At 37.5% G+C, this 16,724-nt stretch overlaps 1 protein-coding gene across 5 annotated transcripts in view; it reads right to left on the bottom strand.

Annotated features, from left to right (window-relative positions):
• EXOC6 (exocyst complex component 6) overlaps positions 1-16,724 on the bottom strand; it is a 266,050-nt gene that overhangs the window by 153,488 nt on the left and 95,838 nt on the right. For 4 of the 5 annotated variants that reach the window (XM_023509517.1, XM_023509516.1, XM_012801415.2 and 1 more), the window contains 3 exons: positions 2,406-2,577; positions 1,110-1,157; positions 930-1,020 (listed from right to left, as the gene is read on the bottom strand). In XM_023509517.1, coding sequence (XP_023365285.1) covers positions 930-1,020; positions 1,110-1,157; positions 2,406-2,577 — 311 coding nt within the window. Of the gene's footprint in view, positions 1-929; positions 1,021-1,109; positions 1,158-2,405; positions 2,578-16,724 lie in introns of those variants that run through there. The other variant, XM_023509518.1, reaches the window with a different exon arrangement.

The raw sequence follows: 16,724 nt of genomic DNA, 5'->3' as shown, positions 1-16,724 counted from the left end.
TTTTTGGTTGCAGCCGTCATTGTTGTTTGGCGGGCCCGGGCTGGGGATTCGAACCCGCCACCTTAGGTGTACGTGGCTGGCGCCTTAGCCAGCTGAGCTATAGGCGCCGAGCCAGTTTTTTCAAAATATAGCAGGAAAAGCAAGAAGGGAGAAGACCTAGCACTTTTGATGTTTTCTTACCTTATCAGCATAAAGAGAGATTGTGAGTAAAGCAAAACCAAGCTGTTAAGTGACAAACAGAAACCACAGAAAACTAGAGGTAAAAAAATTAGGCAAATTAAACAAAGGTAAGAAAATGTAATTAAAAAGACACTCTCCCCATGGGAAAGTATTCTGAAGAAAACCAAAAAAAAGGGAGGGGGGAACAAAGGGTAAACGAGGCAGAGAGGAAATGTAGAGGTTGTTCTAGGAAATTAACATGACCAAAAATCAAACAAGAGCCTTATAACATAAGAAAACCATTAAAATTCAGGGAGTAGGCTTGGCGCCCATAGCTCAGTGGTTAGGGCACCAGACACATGCACCAGGGCCGGCAGGTTCAAACCCAGCCCAGGCCTGCTAAACAATAACAACTGCAACCAAAATGAAAAAAAAGAGCCGGGTACTGTGGCTGGTGCCTGTAGTCCCAGAAACTTGGGAGGCTGAGACAAGAGAATCGCTTAAGCCCAAGAGTTTGAGGTTGCTGTGAACTGTGACACCACAGCACTCTACCGAGAGCGACACAGCAAGACTCTATGTCTCAAAAATATAATAAATAAATAAATAAATAAAATTCAAGGAATAAAGTAAACAGGAAAGATAAGCATGGTCTTTGCTGGGAGGCAATCACCAAATAATCTGTAATTCTCATAATAAAGAATGACTATATGTTATTATTAAGTTACAATTTTACAAAGTCAAATATTACATTATGGACAAGTTTAACTCACCTGGAAGACATAACTGCAATTTTTCCACTACAGTTGTAATATTCCTCTGCTGAATTCTACATCGAATAATATCTTCTGTATGAACTATCACCTTAGGAAAAAAAGAAATGTTCATATTTTTAAACAGTTAAAGAACATCCACATACTGAGAACACAAAAAAAAATGTATCACTTTCTCACCTCTTTTCCAGCATCTTGAAACCTTCGGTTGGTATCAGTAACTTGCACCTTAAAAATAATTTCACCTTAGTTAGACAAATATGCATAAAACTGCCCTGATGTAACTGCTCACCCTTGTAATCAGATCATGCTTCATGAGAAACTTAGAACAAAGAAATGCAAATTCAAATTAACTCTACAGCTTGAACTTGAACTTTTGATTGAAAAGGGCTTTTGTTAACTTCAATTACTTATGACAGTTCTTTTTAACAGATTCTGTGGCAAACTTCTCAAATTTACTCAGGATTTTTGAACTTTACTTGCTTCTCTAAGTCTGTCAAACAATTCAAATCACTGACCCAATTGACCACTGGTCCCCTTTTGATAACTTCAATGAGGTCTATGTGCCATTCATTGTCTGTAGGAAATGGTGATTGCATTTTATGGTAATTAAACATTCATACTTTGCTGAATGCAAACACTGGGTGGTTGATTAACATCAAACACAGAAATCTCAATCCACAGCAACATTTTAATGCTGCAGGTGCAGGCAAAGCTCAACCTCAAATTTTCCCACATATTAAGTGACTCATTAGGTCATCATAGTAAGGAAGCACATTCTGGTTTATTAAAAATCTCATTAATTTCTGAACAAAGATGCTCAATGACCTCATTGATGCTGTAGTTAGTCTCTTGTTATCTGAATATCCTTTTTACAATGGTTTTCTAATCATAACCTCTGGTGAACCAGGGTCGTTCTGTCTGCTAAGTGCTCTAAATGTAAAGAAAGATAAATAGGACAATTCTTATAATTTAATATTTTATATCCTGACTAAACAAGTCCAGGTCTCATCTAATAAATGATGTTTTTACTGTATAGCAGAAACTTTTGATCAACTTTTAATTATACACTTCTGTTAAACTTTAAAGTTTCGATATTATTAAATAATTCTGAGAATGCAATCATTTGTAATAAGTTTCTTAAGAATTTCAGAAGATAACTTTTCATCAACATGGTACTAACTGTCATTTTTTAAATACTAAAATGCCTTTCATTGCAAGCATTTTTTGAGTTCATTTCCCTACATGGAAAGACATCCTGTTAAGTCAGTGAATTATTTGCTTTAGAAAACAAGACTGCTCCTGTCATTAGCATGACAACTGGGTTAATAGAGCATAAAGAGCATTCCCAAATACATATATTAATTAACTTCTTGAAAGGAGCACATCTAATATGACTTATACATACATGCTACAAACCCATATTTGACCAATTTAATGAGAACAAAAATAAACAGCATTTTAATAATTTCTTACCTTCAGTTTTTCTGCATCAGTCCTTACTTTAAGGAGTTCTGTAATAGCATCTACAAAGCCCTGATGATGAAAATTACACATTTTTTCAATTTCCTTGTCATGATTACGGATGCAAGCATCTAATTTTTCCATGAACTTCTTGTGTGCATTTGGTTGGTCATCATACACAGACCTGTATGTAAATAAGAAAGCTAAAATTCACTTTCCAGTTCACCAAAATATATTTTTTATTAAGCTTGATCATGGCAACATGCAACAGCTAATATCTTAAAATTAAATCTCTGAACAATAACTGGTGTGATATTATTGCCTTTATAGAAATAATTTGAGTGAAAAATATTTATTTATTTTATTTTTTATTTTTTATTTTTTTTAAGACAGTCTCACTATGTCGCCCTCAGTAGAATGCTATGGCATCACAGCTAACAGCAACCTCAAAATCTTGGGCTTAAGTGATTCTCTTGCCTCAGCCTCCCAAGTAGCTGGGACTACAGGCACCTGCCACAACACCTGGCTATTTTTTGCTTGTTTGTTTTTTTGAGAGTCTCACTATGTCACCCTTGGTAGAGTGCTTGGCATCACAGCTCACAGCAACCTCAAACACCTGGGCTCAAGCAATTCTCTTGCCTCAGCCCCCTGAGTAGTCAGGACTACAGGCACCTGCCACAATGCCTGGCTATTTCTTTCTTCTTCTTCTTTTTTTTTTTTTTTTTTTTTGGTTGCAGTTGTCATTGTTGTTTAGCAGGCTTTGGCCTGGCTCAAACCAGCCAGCCTCAGTGTATGTGTCCGGGGCCCTACTCACTGAGTTACGGGTGCTCCCTAGTGAAAAATATTTAATTTTTTAACATGTTACTATTAAAAGAGCTACAAGCCCTCTAGATATTTCATAAGGTACCCTGAAATAAGGGTCTAAAGTCAGGAGATGAGGGCCTAAAATAAGTCTTTAATGTACTAATACTAAAGAAAAAAGAGTCACTGAGTGAATCAAAGATTAAGGAGTGAATGAAAAAACTCATGATTTCCACAGGATTTACTGCATTTCAAGTCATGTTCTACGTGCATTATATATTAACTCTTTAACCTCCATAACAAGCCTACAAAGTAGGGATTGTTATTACCCTTGCTGTCCAGGTAACTTACAGATTAACTATAAGTTACGGGTACCATAATTCTACAGTTATGAAGCATTACCAGGAATAGGAATCCTGGCAGTCTCCAGAGTTCATATTCTCTAGTACAAAGTCATACTGCAGTCACTACAGCGTTCTCTAACATGGTATACACATTCCCACTGGATCTGAGCTTATGCTGTCTCCATATAGAAGGCACCACCATCCCCACCTCATTCACCAGAAATGACTGTAAATGACTAGCCTTGCCCGGGCTCCTGGGAGGAAAGCATTTGGAATGCCCTGCCCGATAAATGTCTTTGTTTAACTGAGGCCAGCAGGCTTCCAAATACTGTAATAAATGCTAACAATGTGATTTATGGTTAAGGCACTGGACCACACAATTTTAGCTTTGAAAGGGCAGGAAACTAAGGTCAGCAATGTGGACAGTCAGCCATGTTTATGGGGAAAGTTAGTCACGGCTACGTGACCAAATCTCATAAATACCCTGGACTCTAAGGCTTGGGTGAGCTTTTCCAATTGACAACACTCTGTGAGTGCTGCCACACATCAATGCTAGGAGAAATAAATGCTGGCCACACAATTCCACAGGGAAAGGAAAACTGAAAGCTCATAACTGGAACTTTCCTAGTCCCTGTTGCATGTGCCTTCTCTTTATCTGTGTTTTGGGGTTTTTTTAAGGTCAGAACTTTTTTTATTTATATATTACATGCATATTATGTGTCTTTTTCATTGCTAATTTGAATCTGTATTCTTTTGCTGTAACAAACAGTAACTATGAGTGCAACAGCTTAGCTAAATTCTGCTGCGTCCTTCTAGCAAAGGCCTGAATGAAAGGGTAGTCCTGAGGACTTCCCAAACTGCACCTCCTCATCAGCTGCCCATTGTTTGAGGTTCAGTTCAAGTCCTAATTCCTCCAATCATTTCCAGTTCATTCATCAGAAGAATAGATAAATTTATAACTCTTTAAAGTTATTCTTACATGTAATCATTTATTACTTTGTATCATAATTTAAATGTTTTGTGTTTTGAGATATATTTTGTTTCCCCAGATAGACCACAAGTTTCTTGAGGGCTGTCTCAATGTCTAATATTCTTAATGAGTACCTACTCTAATACAGACTATAGATAGCAATATAGGATACCAATTATTAAGAACTTAAGCTCTAGGCCAGGTGCAGTGGCTCACGCCTGTAGTCCCAGGACTCTGGGAGCCTGAGGCAGGTAGACTGCTTGATCTCATGAGTTCGAGACCAGCCTAAACAAGAGTGAGACCCTCCCCATCTCTAAAAGTAGCTGGGCATTGTGGCAGGTACCTGTAGTCCCAGCTACTTGGGAGGCTGAAGCAAGAGGATCACTTGAGCCCAAGAGTTTGAGGTTGCTGTGAGCTGTGATGTCTGAGCACTCTACTGGTGACAAAGTGAGACTCTGTCTCCAAAAAAAAAGCACTTAAGCTCTTTTAAGAGCTGAGCTTAGAAGTAGGCTCTTATTTGGACATCTGCTCTATCTATACTATTCTCTTCAACTCATCTTGAATTGCAGCTTTAAATACTATTAAAAAAAAAAAACACTAATACCTGCCAGATTTATATTTCCAGCCCTGCTTTGTCCTTAAACTCATACATCTCTCCAACTGGATGTCTGGTGAGCATCTCAGATATACGAAAAAATGAATTCCTGATCTCCTCCCCCCAAATCTGCCCCTCCCATAGTCTTCCTCACCTCAGTCAACTCCATTCTTCTAGATACTCACGCAAAAAACCTTGAAATGATTCCTGACTACTCTCTTTCTCTCACTCTCCATCTCAAAATAATCCAGCAAACCTAACTACATCTCACCACCTCCACTGGTATCACCCTAGATTAAAAACCATCAACATCTCTTTCCTAGATTATTGGCAACTGCTTCCTAACTGGTTTCCTTGATTCTACACTTGCTCCCCTTTAGTTCTTAACATAGTAGATAGATGATAGCTAATAGGAATGATTTTGTATGTTTTATAAATCAAATCCCACGTCTCTCTTTTGCCCAAAACCTGTCTCTTAAAACAGCTCAAAAGGCCCTACATAATTTTGCTTCATGTTACCTTACTGACCTAATTTCCTACTATTTACTCTCCATTTTCATTATTACATGCCAGCAACACTGGCCTCCTCATGGATTCTCAAAACAGCAGGCATATTCCTGCCTATGCTTGACACATGCAGTTTCCTCTGCGTATCACATTTCTCATACGTGGCTGCCTCCCCCACCTCCTTCAAAACATTTATCTCTTCTCAGGATGAAAGTAGTACACAGAGTAATGAATAAGTGGAATTTGAATTTAAAAAGATTAACATCCCTAAACATGAAATACTTAGATCCAAATCTAAAAATATATATCAGTATACAAAAGCTATATAAAGAAAACTACAAAACTCTGATAAAAAATTAAAGAGAGGGCCAAGTGGCTGGCTCACACCTATAATCTTAGCACTTTGGGAGGCCAAGGCAGGACTGAATGAGGACAGGAGTTCAAGATTAGCTGGGGCAAGAGTGAGACCCCCATCTCTACAAACAATAGAAAATTTAGCCAGGTGTAGTGGTGCATGCCTGAAGTCCCAGCTACTTGGGAGGCTGAGGAAGGAGGACCACTTGAGCCCAAGTGTTTGATGTTGCAGTGAGCTATGATGATATCATTACACTCTAGCCCCAGGAACAAAGCAAGACACTATATCAAAAAAAAGAAAGAAAGAAAGAAAGAAATCAAAGAACTAAGTAAGGGAAGCAATAGTCCGTATTTATAAAAGAAAACAATATTTTTACAAAGTGGAACCTGGTCTCTAAAAGACAAAATGAAAATAAAAATCACAATCAAAATCCCAGCAAGTTATTTTGTAGATACAAACTGATCCCTTTTTTTTTTTTTTTTGACATAGGATCTTACTCTACTGCCTGACCTACAATTTAATGGTGCTATCATAGCTTACTGCAACCTCAAACTCCTGGGTTCAAGCGATCTACCTACCTCAGCTTCCCAACTAGCCTAGGACTGCAGGCACATAACACCACACTCAGCTTAATTTTCTTTTTTTCTCTTCTTTTCTTTTTTTCTCTTAGACCCAGGGGCTTGCTATGTTGCCCAGGCTTGTTTTGAACTCTTAACCTCAGGTAATCCTACTGTCTTGGCCTTCCAAACTGTTAGGTTCACTGGCATGAGCCACCATGCTCATCCTAATCCTTAAGTTTATACAGAGAAGAGAAAAACACAGAAAAGCCAACATAATATTGAAAAAGAACAAAGTTGGAGACTGACAATCTTACTCAAAATCTGTTGTAAAGAAAAAACAAAGATCTACTATAAAGTCATAGTAATCAAGACAGTAGTATCACCAAAACAACAGACAAATAAATCAATGAATCAGAATGGACAGCCCAGAAGTAGACTCACGTAAATATAGTCAGTTGAAAGTGTTTTCCACAAATGGTATTGAAACAACTCTAAATATACACGGAAAAAATTAATATATGTCAGACTTAAAACGCTTCACAAAAATTAACTCAAAATAGATCACAGACATATGTGTAAAATGTAAAACCCAAACCTTGGGTTTGGCAATGGCTTTAGATACAACACCAAAGGCACTGATCATGAAAGAAAGAAACTGATAAGCTCAGTGTCATTAAAATAAAAAACTTCTACTCTGTGATAGGCATTATCAAGAGAATAAAAAAGAGAAGCCACAGACTAGAAGAATGTATTTTCAAAATACATATCTGAAAAAGAACTATTATACAAACATAGAAAGAACCCTTAAAACTCCACAACAGGCTAAGCGCAATGGCACACACCTGTAATCCTCCTCCAGGAGGCCGAGGCAGGTAGATCACCTGTGCTTAGGAGTTCGAGACCAGCCTGGGCAAGAGAGAGCCCACATCTCTACTAAAAATAGAAAAACTAGTCAGGCATGGTGGGCACCTATAGCCCCAGCTATTGGGGAGGCTGAGAAAAGAAGATATTTGAGTCCACGCGTCTGAGGTTGCTATGAGCTATGATGTAGCACTCTAGCCTGGGGACACAGAGTGAAAAACTCTGTCTCAAAAAAAAGAGAAAAACAAAAAAATGCCACCATAAAAAAAAAAAAAATGAACAACGTGATTTAAAAATGGGCTTAAGACTTTTGATACCTCACCAAAGAATATACACAGATGTAAATATATATATATATAAGCTCTACATTATATGTCATAAGGGAAATGCAAATTAAAACGAAATACCACCATACACCCATTAAAGTGGCCAAAATCAAGAACCATGACGATGGGCCAGGTGCAGTAGCTCACAGCTGTAATCCTAACACTCTGGGAGGCCAAGGTGGGAGAACACCTTAAGCTCTGGAGTTGGACACCAGCCTGAGCAAAGCAAGAAGATCCCTGTCGCTACTAAAAATAGAAAAAATTAGCAGGGCATTGTGGTGGGCACCTGTAGTCTCAAGTATTGGGGAGACTGAAGCCACAACTTCACTTGAACCCACATTTGAGGTTGCTGTGAGCTGGGTTGATGCCACACCACTCTCTGGCTCAGGCAATAGAGTAAGACTCTGTTTCAAAAACAAAAAAAAATAAATAAATAAAGAACAATGAGAACACCAAATGCTGGTGAGGATGTAGTACAAAAGGAACTCTCACTCATTGCTGGTGGGAATGCATCCTTTCTGATCACTCATGCAAGTTTCAACTTGCTTGGCTTACTGGTGATGCTGAGAGGGCTTCATTTGTTTATCTATGTAGACGTTACGTTTCTTAATTTTCGTGTATCTCAAAACTTTCATAATGACCCCCACACAGTCACTTTGAAAGATGGTCTGGCTCGGCGCCTGTGGCTCAAGCGGCTAAGGCGCCAGCCACGTACACCTAAGGTGGCGGGTTCGATTCCCCAGCCCGGACCCGCCGAACAACAATGACGGCTGCAACCAAAAAATGGCCAGGCGTTGTGGCGGGCGCCTGTGGTCCCAGCTACTTGGGAGGCAGAGGCAGGAGACTCGCTTGAGCCCAGGAGTTGGAGGTTGCTGTGAGCGCGATGCCATGGCACTCTACCCAGGGGGATAGCTTGAGGCTCCGTCTCAAAAAAAAAAAAAAAAAGAAAGATGGTCTGCCAGTTTCTTAAAAACTAAACATTTATTCTTACCATGTGATACAGCAATCATGGTCCTTGGTATTTATCCAATGGAGGTGAAAACTATGTCTACACAAAACCTGCCCATATACATGTACTAAAAAAGCTATATACTGTACGATTCCAACTATGTGACATTCTGGTAAAGGCAAAACTAGTGATAATAAAGATCAGTGGCTGCCAGGAGTGGGGAGGATGAATAGGTGGAACACAGAAGATTTTTAGGGTAGTGAAAATATTCTATATGACACTGTGATGGTGGATACATGTTCTCACAGGTACTTGTCCTTACCCATATAATACACAACACCAAGAGTAAACTCTAGCATAACTATGAAGACCGAGCTAGAATGACATGTCAATGTAGGTTCATTAACCCTAACAATGTACAACTCTGGGGAATACTGAAATTGGGAATGCTTTGCATGAGTGGGTAGGGAATATATCAGAAACCTCTGTATTTCTTCCCTTTTTCTGGGAAACTTAAACTCTTAAAAAATTAGTCTTTTTTAAAATAGCTACATCAGAATGTTATGAGGATTAAATTAGTAAACATGGAAAAACTCTTAATAACTGACATGTGATTAAGTGTTCATCTTATACAGGCAGTCCCTGAGTTACAAACATCCAACTTATATACAACTTTCACTTATGAACCAGGGCTATAGAGTAAGTCCCTGAGCTACAAACATCCAACAAATGTAGCACTCACATTTACAAACAGAGGCTATTACAGGTAATAAGTAAATGTACCTTCTCCAACATACATACAACCTCAACTTAAGAACAAACCTATAGGCTTGGCACCTGTGGCTCAAGTGGCTAAGGCGCCAGGCACATACACCTAAGGTGGCGGGTTCGAATCCAGCCTGGGCCCACCAAACAACAATGATGGCAGCAACCAAAAAATAGCCAGGCGTTGTGGTGGGCGCCTGTGGTCCCAGCTACTTGGGAGGCTGAGGCAGGAGACTCATTTGAGCCCAGGCGTTGGAGGTTGCTGTGAGCTGTGATGCCAAGGCACTCTACCCAGGGGAACAGTTTAAGGCTCTGTCTCAATTAAAAAAATAGGGGATTGCCTGTACTGATCATTAGCAGAACATGCACATAAGAGACAACCAAGTCTTTGCTAAATGAATGAAGCAACAGCTGAGTAATTGAGTGCTTGCTGCAAATAACAAATAAATACAGCAAACAATTACCCACACCAAACGTCTAACCACCACTAATATCTTGTCTTCCATTTATATCTCATACCACATAAGAGAAAATATCATTGCTTCCTTTCATAAATGTGGATACAAGTTTAGAAATGGTAAATGACATTCTTACTTCAAGCTTTTCCCGTATTTAACACACACAATATGTATAACAAGAACTCTTAATTAAACAAAAACATCATTCCTAAGGAAAAGTCTGTGCAAGAAGTTTATCTAATTGATCTCAGTATGCTATAAATAACAAATTTTTATTTCATAATTGGTAGCAAGTACTATATTTCTTAAAGTAATATATATATGCATTTCTAAGGGTTTTTTAACATATTTTAATAAAGCAGTATGATATTTATCTATATCCTTTAAACAGAATATACCAAAAGAACTGGCTCTTTTTTTTCCTATTACAGTTGTACATTGTAGCAAAAACCTATCAAGAGACGCAGGGTATCCCTAATGTTTATGTGCAATTTTAAATGGCACACTATTTTAAGTTGCACATGAACTTTATGGACACCCTGAAATATTTCAGGACTAACTACTATAGAGTCCCTCCAACAGATGGGTTTGATTGCCTTTATGAATGTAAAGGCAATACTGCTATCCCTTTAAAAAATAAACAACATAAAAACAAGAAGAGAAACAATAATTCTTTCCCAGAATCTATTTCATTTTAGGAAGTCCATCCTCTGGTATGTTTTTCCAATGCACTCTCCAGAGTTTTAAAACAAAACTACTCCCGTTTTGTAGTGATTCAGGATACTGCCAATGCCATCTATTATAGCATCTTTTTATTTATTTATTTATTTATTTTTTTGAGACACAGCCTCACTCTGTCGCCCTGGGTAGAGTGCCCTGGCATCACAGCTCACAGCAACCTCCAACTACTGGGCTCAAGTGAGTCTCCTGCCTCAGCCTCCCAAGTAGCTGGGACCACAGGCGCCCGCCACAAAGCCCGGCTATTTTTTGGTTGCATGGTTGCAGCCGTCATTGTTGTTTTGGTGGGTCCAGGCTGGATTCGAACATGCCACCTTGGGTGTATGTAGCTGGCGCCTTAGCCAGTTGAGCTACAGGCGCCACACCAGCATCTTTTTCTATTGATACTTCACCAGGGAAAGAAAACAATATCAGAACATAAAATGTCAGGCAATTAAGTTCATGAATTCATTCTAGAAATGAATTCATTCTAGAATGAATTCATTCTAGAAAAAGATATCTCATTGCTGAATATCACTAAGGTCACCTTCAAAGTACTCCTCTTGGCCATCTGGTGACTATAATGATATTCAGCAATGAGATATATAGAACTTTCTCGAGGATGAGTTCGCGAACTTAACTGTCTGAACCTTATATGCAATACCCACCATCCATGTACAGAAAATGAAAACCTAAATGGGTGAACTATTTATATTCTATGCCTTCTGCTGTTAAAATAGAATCGTAAATTCCAATGAAATAAATAAAAATAATATTAAGGAATTAGCACTGTGAATGAGAGGAACTGAGACCTATTACCAAGTCTTAGATTCTCTCAACTCTCTCCTGATCCATCATAACCACTCGCTATTCTAGATGTGTGTACAAGCTACACACCAAGCTGATATAACCACTTGTCACCCACAATCCTTAATAATGAGCAGCAACAGTCATCAAGATGAAGGAAAGTAATAAACCAAAGGAATAAATTACATTTAATGTACTAAAGGATCAAGCATTTGCCAGAATCCAAAATTCATCAAATGATAGAATGTTGGCCCTAGAAAAGACCTAGAAACTTCTTAGATCTACCTCATTTTAATAGATGCAGAACAAATCTAAAGCCAGCATGCCAGCACTCAAAATGGAATTAATGACTACCTGTAGTGAATTTAATACTCTATTCAAGTTGATGAAAAGATTAAAAATAACCACTCTAGAAATTTGCTAATAAAACCAATAATAAATAGTTGACTGAATAAAAAGAGGCAGAAAAGCAGAAAAGGTAGATCAGAACACTGGAAAGTGGAAAAAAGAAACCCCTACCCCCAAGAATTTCTTGACACAGAATGCACATAGCAGGAATTTCAACCTTTTCTCCAAAGGGAAAGAGATAATCTGGAGACATGGTGAAGGAAGAAGAAAATGGAGAGAAGGAGAGAAGCTGTGCTCTCCAGGTCAACAATTCCCCAGTTCCTTAGCTGGTCATAGAGAGGAGTCATGTCTCCTGCTTCTGGTTTAATGACGCTGATGACAAGAACAGTAACACCCAACCAAGAACTTACTATGGATGAAGTGCTTTTCATACATTATCTCATTAAATATTCACCACAGCTTTATGACATAGATTCTGTTAGCACCCCAATTTACAAATATAGTTTGGGAAGATTAAGACCTTAAGTCCAAAGTTACACAGTAATAGAGCCAAGATTTAAGCTCAGATCTGCCTGACTCCAAAGCCAGTGCTCTTAACTGTTATGTTCAATAGACTCTCCAGTCAGAAATGGTGATAAGCAGCATGGAATGCAGAGAGGAAGTCAGCAGCACAGCAACCAACCAGATCACCTTTGAAGAGCAACAATTGAGAATGGCTCAATAGGGAATCCCTGATGTGCACTGCTGCACACATCAGGTGAAATCAACCATGGACAGAAAAGGAGAATGAGAACTGAGGCATAGCTAATTGTCAGGCAATAATAAATTACAAACACAACAGAATGAGGAGGAGCAAAACATGAAGTAAAGAAAACTGAAGGCTCTGTATTTGTCTAACCTCAGTTAAAGAGACTCTAAAAAAAATCCTTTATTTTTTGTTTATCTTCAAATGGTAATCATTATTCTTTGAAATTTTGATTTGCAGAACAGAAAAATACTACTTAGCAGCACCATTCATTCATTCCTTGAACCCTAAGCTGCTTAACAGTTATATCTACCCAGTTAACACATTAATGTGTCAGATATGTTACCATTCTAAATTTTTAAGCAATATAAACTTCAATAAAAATGTTTTCCTTCTTTCAAAATGTTCCCCAGAATTTCATATTGTCTATTTGCAAGCCTAAACAGAATCAGAAAGAGTGAATATTAGAGATTCGGCAAATTTTCCATCATTTCACATCCACTAAGTTTATACCTTACTGCTCCATCAATACAAGAAGAGTTTAGCACAGTAAAATCCAAAAGCTTAGCACAGTAAAATCCTACTTCTGGCAAAATGTAATGCAACTCAGAAAAAAATGCAGATACAAAAATCAATTTTAAAAGAAAGGATAATTTTATTTATTTATTTATTTATTTATTTTTGAGACAGAGTCTCACTATATCGTCCTCGGGAGAATGCTATGGGTATCGTCACAACTCACAGCAACCCCCAACTCTTAGGATCAAGCGAGGGTCTTGCCTCAGCCTCCCAAGTAGCTGGGACTACAGGTGCCTGCCACACGTCCGACCATTTTTTGTTGCAGTTGTCATTGTTGTTTTAGTTGGCCCAGGCTAGGTTCAAACCTGCCAGCCTTGGTGTATGTGGCCAGCTCCATAACCACTGTGCTACCAGCGCTGAGCCAAAAGGGATAACTTTAAGAACAGAAAACAAAGATGGCTTATGCTACACTAAAGATTTTATTTACATTATTTTAATTTTAGCAACTAGGAATGCATAACATACCGTGTATCTCAAAAGCACAGCTAAAAGTATTTTTAAAATACAAATGCATTTTCTTGGGTATGCAAGAATTCATTGTCTTAAATCTTGTATCCAAAAGCAAAACATTAAAATATCAGTTATTACACAGTACTCGATCATCTACTGGCCTTAGGTAATTAAACAAATTATCTTTCACTGATACCTTCTTGAATTATGTGTATTGGGCTCCACCTAGTGGTTAAAAATAAATATTAAAATAAAATTTCTTGGCTTTTTGGCATAGATCAAGTGTAAAAATAAGAATATTAAAACTAAATGTTAAAATTGGTTCAATCAAAAATTAATGCTCTTAGCACTAAATTAAATGTCTTAACTGAGGAACTAGGGCTACTTAGGATTTTTTGACAGATACTATATTCTGTGAATAAAAGAAATGACTTAGTAATCATATTCCCCAAGTATTTTTTTAAGGAAAAGATCTCTTTCTGATTAAAACCAAACAACATTCACAATGTATTATGTAAAAAATGACTTTCTTATCACTGGTAACATAATAGAATATTTTTTGCCAAATAGAGCAAAATATCTTTACACTATTTTCAGTATCTATTTCTTTCACTGTATTTTCATTGAAAATGTTTCCATTACAACTGTGAAGAAAATAAAATGCAGTTTCCTGAGAAATGAGCTTTTAACTTTCATTACTAAAACAGTATCTCTACACTTTGAGAAAAAATGATATAATATCAAAGTACCTAATTGCAATTGTCATAAATTATCTGTATTTACTGGAGTATTATCATTTCTTTTCTAGACAAAATAAAAATGGCTTTTCTCTAGTCCAGAGTGCTTTGTTCTCTTATAAGATAGATACGTTGGTAACATAACCACAAAAGAGCATGGTCAAGGCCCACATCTGGGTAGTGTGTAACAGAGTGACCACCATTAAAATGCTAGCCATTGGCAGACTTTGTTATGAATTTTATTAAATGTCAATCAACTGCTTTTAGAAAAAAACAAAGACTAATAAGGAACTGAACTTGAAAATCCCAGAAAACTAGAAGTAGAAATACTATTCAGGAATTCCTGGGCACATCATGATGCTGCTTTCACATTTTGGCATCTACTCTTTCTACAAATCATCATCAGAAAACAAAAGTTCACTCTTTTATGTCTGACAATATTCTACTAGTTACTTTATTGACTTCTTTTGAATGCTTTTTAATGTCATTTTCTAATTTTTCAAACTTTAACCACAATTTTGCCAGGTCCTTAAGTGACACATTAACCTTCATTTTGTATTTCTAGCAATATAAAATTGCTTTGCATTAAGGAAGAGCAGAGAGAGGGAAGGAGGGAGGCAGGTGGGGTCTCGGTGTGTGACACCTCTTGGGGGCAAGGCACAACTGTTAAGAGGGACTTTACCTGACAAATGCAATCAGTGTAACTTGGTTTCTTGTACCCTCAATGAATCCCCAACAATAAAAAAAAAATTGCTTTGCCTTCTTTTGACCATTCTTTATTCCTCCAGTACAGGCACTTTTACTAATACGTCAAATATATCAGCTTAATTCCAAGCATATAAATATTAATTTTATATTTTTAGTAACTAGGAATTAAAATTTGGTTATTTCATATTAATGAGTACTTTATCATACTTCAGCAATTTCATATTTATACTGATTCTTTTCAGATTCTAGATACCAATTTTACTAATTAGTACAGAAATTCTGTTCACTAACCATACGATATATTTTTCTGACTAGTAAATGTATTTATAAGACAACTAACCCCCTTATGATTATCAGCATTTAACAAACTAAACATTCTTTAAAATATAGCTATGAAGAGAGTTTTAAAAGTAACCAAAAAACTGATTAGAACAAAAAAACTGTTTAGAAACTACCAAAAGCTATTAAAACCATCCTATCCAATATAAATTGCTTGCTGTTAACCTCACAGTTTCAAAGACAAGATTTTGACCTATTGGTAAATGAGGTAAATTTATCAAATTAAATTTTTTCATGTAACAAATTAGTCATCTGGCAATTGATGTTAAGCCAAGATTTGAAACTATTTCCTTAAACAGAACCTCATGAATTACTAAAGTTCTCTCAGAAAGGGACACAGCTGAGGCCCACATATATAAGACCAGTCACATGGCCAAAAGCAAGCTTCTGAGATCCAATGAGATCCCCCCCCACCTTGCCCACATAGCTATAAGCAGTTCTCTGTGCCTCCTATATGAATCCTAAAAACAAGAGGAAGCCATCCTAAGCTGCTCTACTTACTTGTTCCTACCTCAGCAACAATTTTATTTCATTTATTTATTTATTTGTTTATTCAGAGATGGAGTTTCATTATGTGGTCCTCTTGCCCTCAGTAGAGTGCTGTGGCATCACAGCTCACAGCAATCTCAAACTCTTGGGCTTAAGCAATTCTCTTGCCTCAGCCTCCCAAGTAGCTAGGACTATGGGCGCCCACCACAATGCCCAGCTATTTTTTTTGTTGCAGTTGTCACTGCTGTAGTTTAGCAGGCCCAGGCTGGGTTCGAATCCGCCTGCCTTGATGTAGGGGCCAGCACCCTAACCACTAAGATACAAGCCCCAAGACAGATAACTTTGTTTCTAATAAATTTTTGTACTTTTGGTTATTTAAATCTTTCAGTGGAGGAGTTTCTTTAATTATCAGTTTATAATTCACTTGAAACCCTGTAGATAGAGTCAAAAGACATGAAACACCACAACTCATCAGTAGCCTCAAGACATATTTAAGTGACCCAAAGGCCAGGAATGGTGATTCACACCTACAATCCCAGTCATTGAGCCAGAGCCAACATAGCAGAAATCCTCATCTGTACAAAAGATTTTAAAAAAAGAAATGAGCCTGGTATGGTGACCCCCACCTGTAGTCCTAGGAGGCTAAGGCTAGAGGATCCCTTGAACCTAGGAGTTCAAGGCTGCAGTGAGCTATGATCACACCACTGCACTCCAGACTGGGCAATGGAATGAGACCATGACTAAAAACAAAACAAAAAAAGATCATCTGAAATATTGGCAACAACCATGGGAGAAGCAAAGGGCTAAAATATTATTCAAAAAGAGCAAATAAATTATCATTTGAGAGAATGGCCCTTTTTTTCATGAAGTCACGTGATTTGCTATTCTTTTCTTTTTTTCTTTTTTTTTTTTTTTTTTTTT

Source organism: Otolemur garnettii, unplaced genomic scaffold, assembly GCF_000181295.1.
Source record: "Otolemur garnettii isolate 467f Iridium unplaced genomic scaffold, OtoGar3 scaffold00008, whole genome shotgun sequence".
NCBI lineage: Eukaryota > Metazoa > Chordata > Mammalia > Primates > Galagidae > Otolemur > Otolemur garnettii.
Note: the sequence above shows the minus strand (reverse complement) of the source record. Positions and strands in the feature narration are given on the sequence as shown.